General features: G+C 41.2%; 1 protein-coding gene across 1 annotated transcript; it reads left to right on the top strand.

The window, feature by feature from the left end:
• Nucleotides 1-4,393: 4,393 nt before the first annotated feature.
• On the top strand, nucleotides 4,394-9,146 carry LOC140010635 (uncharacterized). Its single transcript, XM_072057941.1, has 3 exons — nucleotides 4,394-6,734; nucleotides 7,309-8,239; nucleotides 8,537-9,146. Exons 1-3 carry the CDS (start codon nucleotides 4,394-4,396, stop codon nucleotides 9,144-9,146), a joined length of 3,882 nt encoding a protein of 1,293 aa, XP_071914042.1.
• Nucleotides 9,147-9,819: the final 673 nt, after the last annotated feature.

Below are 9,819 nucleotides of genomic sequence, written 5' to 3'. Positions count from 1 at the left end.
TATTTATTCAATTTCTGGTTCAAAACAAGCTGAGACTTATTTTGTTTTCGTAGGTCGTAAGACTGCTCGAATTTTTCCAGCTTTGATTAAAGATTTGCAACTTGATTTCATGCTTGTGGCAGCTGCTTGTGATCTTCCATGCATGTTCATATATCCAAAAGCTGGTCACCATGAGCTCATTTTATCAACTCAAACTGGCGCAAATTCAAGTGACTCGTCTGGAGTGACCTTCACTTCATTGCTGCCACTTATGTTTGGTGATGCAGACAAGTGTGTCAATCGAGACCCGAATGTTGTTTTTACCTCACTGGTTCATGCTTCCACGGAAACGTAACACGAATGGCTCATTGTTCTATCTCCAGATGGGCAAGTAGTGCCAAATCAGCAACAACTAGGGTCGAATTATACCACCTTGCACAATCAGATTCGAGATTTTTCTATGCTGGATGAGAGTCATCACGAAGATCCCTATCTAGTGCATGTGAAACATAAGTTGTCTAGTAGTATTAACCCTACACATACTAATTGTGTGATTTGTTTTGTAGGTTTAAATTTGACATGCAACGACCAAGGGTTGATGAGAGAGTTTTGGAGTGCTACATGGAATTTTCACCGGCTTTATACAAGGTGTTTCTTGTCTTGGCGAATGTCCTTGTTCAAGAGCATCATGAGGTTGTCCAAACGACGTATGACGTGGCTGGTGCTCATTCATCTCGCTCCCACATTGCTATCCTATAAGCGTCCCAACATGGAGTACCATTTTTCCCCAAGATTTAAGGACAAATTCTTTTTAAAAGGAGGGGAATGATGCGAATGAGCTAGCCTCAAAGGGAGGATTGGGCCTCGATTAAGTAGCTCTTGTTGAGCTTAGCTTCGGCCATGTGGGCCTTAGGTCCAATAGTACTTTAGCTAGTCATTAAGTTAGTTAATTAGCGGGTTAGCGTTCGTTCGGCCAATAGAGACCCAATGGGCTCGCTGATTTCCCCTTTATTAGGTTTAGTCAGGGCTATAAATAGCACCAAAGCTGATAGTACCTTTAGTTTTTGCGATATTATTTATAAAATTCCAGAATTTCGTCTTCCATTCAGGCAAATTCCTCTAACTTGTGAAAGCTAAGTTGAACATCCTAGCGTGGTTCCTCGGTTGATTATTGACTTATCAATCAAGCAAACACACTTGATTGTGGCGTCCTCTACCGTTGAATTCGTTCTTGAGTGGTCCGAGTTTGGGTTCAACTCCGTCGATTCCGCAACGTGTCCTCTAAGATCCTAAGTTGCTTCCGCGACCGGGCAGCGAGTCCCCCGACAGCTCAGCGGAGGTCGAAGACCTGATTGACTTACAGCAAAGAAACACCAAAATACCACCAAACCCCTGACCAAAAGGCCGCGGACCAGCAAGCTCCGCGAATTCCAAAATTTTGGGTTGTCGGGTAGAGCACTTCTAGGATTTTCAAAAATTCGGCCTTGAAGTCATTTGTCTTGCTTTCTTTTTGAGTCATTAGTCGTAATCCGACTTTTAGGTCGCGTCTAGGCCTTCATTCATCTCCATTCATTGCTGCTATCTTGTATCATTTCTTGACTAGTCAAGAACGTACCTTGCGGTGACGCCTAGTTTGTTCAACCCGTGCAACTAGCAAGTCAAGGAATTGCTTGGTGAGAGTATTAGAGAGTGATACACTTGAGTGAAACACGAGCATGAGAGACATTGTACCTAAGAAAAATGAAGGAGAGAGGAAGTTGTTTGCTTATTTTCTTTTGCAGGTTTACCTAAGGATGTCTAGTGGAGTTGGTGACCAAACGATCAGTGTTTGGATGAAGCTTTCGAGCCTCTACATAGACGCCTTGACCGAATGGTGAGTAAGGATGGGTTCCTGACAATTTCACCCTGACGTCCAACCTACCTCGTCAAAGTCATTATATTCAAGGAGAAGGGAGGAGGTTCATTCGACAACAAAGCATGCAAATGCTTTATCCATAGATGAAGGCGTTAGTCGAGTGTGGGAAACATATCAACAAATCTCCTCCAACAAAAACTTGAAAAAGAGCTGATGAGGGGCTCAAGGCTGGTCAAACACAAGTTGCCCAAACTCATTCAAGTACCAAGTGGTCCAGTCACAAGAGCTCGTGCCAAGAAGATGCGTGAATCTTTACAAGCCCTTGTGAGTACAATCCAAGGCCGCATTGGATATGATTTAAAGATTATTGAAGGCTTGGAGAATGAAGATTCAAAACTTTACACATTGCTCCAAGTAGAAGACCCTCCAGCGCCTGTTGCTAGCTAGGCGTGTCCTCACCTAGTGGTCACGCTTAAGGAAGAGTTAAGCTAGTACTATTATTTATCTTTTTATAGTTAAATATTAGTTAAAGTCAGTCCATTAAACTCTTAGGGCTGGCCGAATCCTTGTCATTAATTAGTAGGGTTAGTTTAGTCAATTTTGGGATTAGGGTTAATGCTTGTAAAGGCTATAAATAGCCTTACTTCCTCCTTGTTAAAGGGAGCCAGAAATTACATTATATTTGTGAGTTTATTCACTTTTCTCTTCCAAGAGAGCTTTGCTTGAATACTTGAGAGTTTTTCTTGAGTTATTCAACTTGAACTTATCAACCAAGTATACACTTGATTGTGGCGTTTTTCTATCCAGATCGTTGGTTCACTAAATCGTTAGTTGTTGGGTTGAGATTCATCTTAGTTCATCAATTCGGGGTTTAGAGGGGTCATATCCAACTTGATTGTTCGTCTAGATCCACGCATCCATATCAGTTGGTATCACGAGCTAGTCGACGACATCAAGTATATCCCATTGCATGTTGTAAGTTTTCCTTAAAAAAAAAAAGAAAATTTTTTTTTCCGTTTCTTATAGTGTCAAATTCTGGTCGTTTAGGAATTGCATAAGCGGCTAGGGTTTTGTCTTGGTTCTTGTTGTTTATCCTTGTTTTCGTTGATTGTCTTGAATTTTTGTGTTTGTTGTTGTCCGCAATTCATCCATCGTGTGTCTTGATTTCGTGGGTCTTGTGTCTTGTATCTTGAAGTCTTGATTTCATATGGAGTCATCCAAAAACAACAACCAAAAAAAAAAAAAAAAAAAGGTACTGTTCATCGGGTACTATTCACCCGAAAACACTGTTCATCCGAAAAAGAGAGGAAAAAACCTATTTTCTGGTTGTGTCTTGATGAAACCATGGCTGACCTTGAAATTTCCTAGCGTCCTTGATATTGTGGGGATTGAGTCTTGAAGTTCTTGGGCTGCAAAATTGATATCTTGAATTTCTTGAAGTTAGGGTTTTGTAGTTTCTTGAATTTTCGTGGGCTGCCATCAAGTTTTTTGTTGGATATTGTTGTTCAAACTCCTGAAATCTGGAAATCTTGTTTGAATCTTGAAGTTCTTGGGTGGGAAAACAAGGGTTCTTGAAAATCTTGTTCTCAACCTTTTCCAAATCTTGAACCTTCAAAACAAAACCAAAGTTCTTGGCTCAAACTTGCGGCTGCCTTGCTCAAATTTGACACAAAAACAAAAAAACAAAAATCTTGTTTCTTGTGTGCATCTTGATCCGAATTGAAAAGGAAAGAAAGATCCATCTTGCAAAAAAAAAAAAAAAAAAAAAAACGACGCAAGAAAGAAAAAAAAAACAAAAAAACCCCAAATCGGATTTCAAGAACAAGAAATAGTTTGCTTGGGTGGCCTAGCCGAACTTGGGTTGAAAGAACAAACCTTGTTGCCTTCAATCTTGAACTATTGGCCGCATCTCTTTGTCCACGAAATACCAGAAAACCAGCAGCCATTAACACCCCAAAACAACCAAGAAACCTTGCTATTAAATAGCCACAAAAGGTGGGAAGATAAGATAGGGTTTCCTACTTTGTAGCCGCCTCTTGCTTTTGTTTCTTGATTGTGGTTTGTGCCAACTGCCCAGCCGACCTTTGGTGCCTATTTTATAGCATTTCCAGCCAATAAAAACATGGTTTACGAGACCCAAGAGTCCTAATCAGTTTTGGATTCCACTTGGTAGTTAACTCCTAAAATTAGCTACTAGTCACAAACCAAACTTTCTTTTTCTTGTTTTTGTGGTTTCTTTTCTTGTAGGCGGACAGCTTAGAGTTTTTTTTTCCAGCATATTATACATTTCCTTTTGTGTCTTAGAATCAGTCAAATAACCTTCAAAAAATCACAGCCTTCATCCGCCACACTTGGGTATAATTTGGTTCAAGTTTGATTGAATTTCTTCAAGAAAATTCTGATTTCTTCAAGAAAAGCAATCTAGTGACTTGAGAAGTGATTGGTGAGATCATTAGAGTGTTTTCATACACTTGAGTGAAACACGAGTGTGAGTGATATACTAAGGGAGTGAGTGAGGTATTATTTCCACTAACCCTATTTTTGCTGGAATACCTCAACATGTCCGAAGGGAAGGAAACTACTCCTTTTGATATTAAACTTGTGATGGAAGCTATGACTGATAAATTGCTCAAGCTAATGAAACAGGAATTAGAACCATTGCATGAGAGGATGGATAGTCTCGAACACTCCCAAACCAATTCTAAGTCCCGGAGACACAAAGCACCAACCCGTGACTATGCAAGTTCCAACTCCGAGGAGGAATATGGGTCGAGGACATGGAAGAATAAACACCGTAAAGCTGGTGTGGATCCAATCAAAGGCGTTAAAATGCAATTTCCTACTTTCCAAGGCAAATCCGACCCCGATGTCTATTTGGAATGGGAGAAACGAGTGGAGTTGATCTTTGATTGCAATGATTACACCGAGGAGCAGCAAATGAGACTTGCAGTCATGCAATTCACCGACTACGCCATAGTGTGGTGGGATCAAATCACTACTGGTAGAAGACGAAGTGGTGAATACCCTATCACTACATGGACCGAATTGAGGGGTGTCATGAAAAAACGCTTTGTTCCTAGTCACTACCACCGTGACTTGTACCTCAAACTTCAAAATTTGACACAAGGAGCCAAAAGCGTGGAGGACTACCATAAGGAGATGGAGATAGCCATGTTAAGGGCCGACATTGTCGAGGACCGGGAAGCTACTATGGCACGATTTTTAAGTGGATTGAGGCCTGAAATAGCGGATCAAGTGGAGATGCACCATTATGTGGACCTCCATGATATGCTAGACAAGGCTATTAAGATTGAAAGGAGGCTCAAGAGGAGGGGTCCAATTCGACAAAATTCCAACTTTCAAGTTGGAAATTGGAGGAACCAACCCTTCAAGAGGGAAGTCAGCCCCTCTAGTGCATTCCCCTTGGCCAAACAAGGTGGGACAACCAAGGAGTCTCTAAGGCCGAATGCACCTTCCTCAAAAACACCCTCGAGGGGCGATGGTAGGCCTACTCATGAGGTAAGCAAAGTTCGATACCGAGATACTAAGTGTTTTAAGTGTCAAGGATTTGGACATATTGCTTCCCAATGCCCAAATCAAAGGGTTATGCTTATACTACCAAATGGGGAAGTACAAACGGATGAGGAGGATGAGTGTGAGGACATGCCTCCCTTGGTTGAGGATGAAGAGGAATTTGAGGAGATACCAGCTCATGGTAAAGTTGGTATGGTTGCAAGGCGAGCTCTAACTACTCAAGCTTGTAGAGATGACCTTCAACGAGAAAACATATTTTACTCAAGGTGCCATGTGATGGACAAGCTTTGTAGCTTGGTAATTGACCCAGGGAGCTGTACCAATGTTGCTAGTGCACTCATGGTGGAACGATTGACCTTGCCAACTAGTGATCACCCCCGACCTTACAAACTACAATGGCTGAATAATAGTGGTGAGGTACGTGTTCATAAGCAAGTTTTAATTAATTTTGCCATTGGTAGATATAAAGATGATGTTTTATGTGATGTTGTGCCTATGCAAGCTACTCATATTATTTTGGGTCGCCCGTGGCAGTTTGATAAAAGGGTCATTTTTGATGGATTCTTGAATAAGTATTCCTTTGTGCATAATACTAAAAAGATCACACTTGCACCTCTTACACCTCAACAAGTGCATGAGGACCAAATTGGGTTGCAAAAGGAATATGACATGCATTGTGACAATAAAAAGAAAAATTTGCATGATACAAAGAGCAAAATGGCCGAACCATCTTCTCATAAAATTGACACTTCACATTCGGCCATTGAAGGGAAAAAGGAGAGAAAATCCATCATGCTTGCTAGAACTAGAGATGTACGAAAGGCTTTGCACTCTAACCAGATTTTACTTATCTTGTTTTGTAAAGAGTCTTTGCTCTCTAATGAACTTGGTGCTTCTTTGCCTAGTGCTATTGCTAACCTTTTACAGGAGTACCAAGACGTATTTCCTGAGGATATACCTAATGGGTTGCCACCTTTGAGGGGAATAGAACATCAAATTGATTTCATTGCTGGCTCTTCCCTTCCTAATAAGGCACCATATAGGACTAATCCGGAGGAAACTAAGGAGCAACAAAGGCAAGTAGAGGACTTGCTTGGTAAGGGCTGGATTCAAGAGAGTCTAAGTCCTTGTGTTGTACCTGTCCTACTTGTGCCAAAGAAAGATGGAGGATGGAGGATGTGCACCGATTGTAGAGCCATAAATGCCATAACGGTAAAGTATCGCCATCTCATACCTCGATTAGATGACATGCTTGATGAGTTACATGGTGCTATTATATTTACTAAGATTGACTTGAAAAGTGGTTATCACCAAATACGCATGAAAGAAGGGGATGAGTGGAAAACAGCATTTAAGACAAAACATGGTCTGTATGAGTGGTTGGTCATGCCTTTTGGCTTAACTAATGCACCTAGTACCTTCATGAGGTTAATGAACCATGTTTTGCGTTCTTTTATTGGTAAATTTGTGGTAGTCTACTTTGATGACATATTGATCTATAGTAAGAGTACAGAAGAGCATGTTGTGCATGTACGAAATGGTCTTAGATGCACTTCGAAAGGCGAGCCTCTATGCTAACCTTAAGAAGTGTACTTTTTGCACTAATCAACTTGTCTTCCTAGGTTATGTTGTGAGTGACCAGGGAATACGAGTTGACCAAGAAAAGGTGAAGGCCATAAATGAATGGCCAATACCAACCAGTGTAAGTGAGGTAAGGAGTTTCCATGGCTTGGCAAGCTTCTATAGACGCTTTGTCAAGGATTTCAGCACCATTGCTGCCCCACTTACAGCCATTATCAAGAAAAATGTGCCATTCCAATGGGAAGAAGAACAAGCTAAGTCTTTCCAATTACTTAAACACAAGCTCACACATGCACCTGTATTAAGTTTACCTAATTTTGACAAGGCTTTTGAAGTAGAGTGTGATGCTTCTGGTATAGGTATTGGAGCTGTGCTCATTCAAGAGGGGAAACCAGTGGCCTACTTTAGTGAGAAGTTGAATGGTGCCTCGTTGAACTACTCAACTTATGACAAGGAATTGATGGCCTTGGTGCGCGCTCTCCAAACTTGGCAACACTACCTCCGACCTCGGGAATTCGTACTCCACACTGATCATGAATCGCTCAAACACATCAAATCACAAACCAAATTGAGCAAAAAGCATGCGAGGTGGGTGGCTTTCATTGATAGTTTTGTGTTTGTCATCCAATATAAGGTTGGGAAGACTAATGTAGTGGCTGATGCACTTTCTAGAAGGCATACACTAATCACTACACTAGACACTAAGTTGCTTGGCTTTGAATTCATTAAGGAGTTATATGCAGCTGACCTAGACTTTGGTGAGATTTTCACAACCTTGCCACGAGTTACTCGTGAGCATTATTCTATGTCGCAGGGGTTCTTGTACTACAAAGGCAAACTATGTATTCCCCTGTGCTCCATGCGACTTTTGCTGGTTAGAGAGGCTCATGGTGGAGGCCTCATGGGACATTTTGGAGTGGCGAAGACCTTGTCAATTCTCCAAGAGCATTTCTACTGGCCTCGCATGAAGAGGGACGTCGAGAGGCATACACAAAGGTGTGTCACTTGTCACCAAGCAAAATCAAAGGTACATCCTTATGGACTCTACACTCCTTTACCCATCCCACATGAACCTTGGGTAGATTTGTCTATGGACTTTGTACTTGGATTACCTAGAACTAGACAAGGGCATGATTCCATTTATGTGGTAGTTGATCGTTTCTCAAAGATGGCTCACTTCATTCTTTGCCATAAAACTGATGATGCTAAACATGTGGCTGATTTATTCTTTAGAGACATAGTGTGTTTACATGGGGTACCTCGTACCATTGTTTCTGATAGGGATGTAAGGTTCCTTAGCTACTTTTGGAAAACTTTGTGGTGTAAACTAGGGACTAAATTGCTTTTTTCTACTTCTAGTCACCCACAAACTGATGGACAAACTGAAGTGGTTAATCGGACCTTATCTACATTGTTGCGAGCAATTATTAAAAAGAACATTAAATCTTGGGAAGATTGCTTGCCTCATGTTGAATTTGCATATAATCGCACTGTGCATACTTCTACTCAATTTTCACCTTTTGAAATTGTTTATGGATTTAACCCTCTCACACCTTTAGACTTGTCTCCTTTACCTATTTCTGAGAGAGTTAACCTAGATGGTAAGAAAAAGGCTGAGATTGTGCGGGATTTGCATACCAAAGCTAGAGCTAATATTGAGAAACGTACCCTTCAATACATTCAAAGTGCCAACAAGGGACGTCGCCAGATGGTGTTTGAACCAGGTGATTGGGTTTGGATACACATGAGAAAGGAGCGTTTTCCAAACCAAAGGCGCAACAAACTACTTCCACGGGGTGATGGACCATTTCAAGTTGTGGAGCGCATCAATGACAATGCCTACAAACTTGACCTTCCAGGTGAGTATGGAGTACATGCTACATTCAATGTGGCTGACTTGAGTCCTTTTCATACAGATGACGAGCTTGATTTGGGGACAAATCGCCTACAAGAGGAGGGGATTGATGAGGGGCTCAAGGCTGGTCAAACACAAGTTGCCCAAGTCATTCAAGTACCAAGTGGTCCAGTCACAAGAGCTCGTGCCAAGAAGATGCGTGAATCTTTACAAGCCCTTGTGAGTACAATCCAAGGCCGCATTGGAGATGATTTAAAGATTATTGAAGGCTTGGAGAATGAAGATTCAAAACTTTACACATTGCTCCAAGTAGAAGACCCTCCAGCGCCTGTTGCTAGCTAGGCGTGTCCTCACCTAGTGGTCACGCTTAAGGAAGAGTTAAGCTAGTACTATTATTTATCTTTTTATAGTTAAATATTAGTTAAAGTCAGTCCATTAAACTCTTAGGGCTGGCCGAATCCTTGTCATTAATTAGTAGGGTTAGTTTAGTCAATTTTGGGATTAGGGTTAATGCTTGTAAAGGCTATAAATAGCCTTACTTCCTCCTTGTTAAAGGGAGCCAGAAATTACATTATATTTGTGAGTTTATTCACTTTTCTCTTCCAAGAGAGCTTTGCTTGAATACTTGAGAGTTTTTCTTGAGTTATTCAACTTGAACTTATCAACCAAGTATACACCTTGATTGTGGCGTTCTTCTATCCAGATCGTTGGTTCACTAAATCGTTAGTTGTTGTTCGTCTAAATCGTTGGTTCACTAAATCGCCTTTCCAACTTGATTGTTCGTCTAGATCCACGCATCCATATCAAGAGCGGGTTGAGTATGGTGGTGAGAGTGCACTTTAGGTAAAAGTTGAAGAATGTGAGTTAGGAAAAGGGGTAAAAAGATATGAGGAGATGAGTGAAGCATTAAGTGAGCTGATTGTGCATGGGAAGGTGAGTGTTTATAGTTTTCCTAACAAACTTAACTTTGCCTTGTTTAGTGTTTCTGCTTTTGTACAGATTAAGCGAAGTCAAG

This window comes from Coffea arabica, chromosome 7c, assembly GCF_036785885.1.
Source record: "Coffea arabica cultivar ET-39 chromosome 7c, Coffea Arabica ET-39 HiFi, whole genome shotgun sequence".
In the NCBI taxonomy this organism is placed as follows: Eukaryota; Viridiplantae; Streptophyta; class Magnoliopsida; order Gentianales; family Rubiaceae; genus Coffea; species Coffea arabica.
The sequence above is the reverse complement of the archived record's forward strand: the minus strand, read 5'-3'. Positions and strand labels throughout refer to the sequence as shown.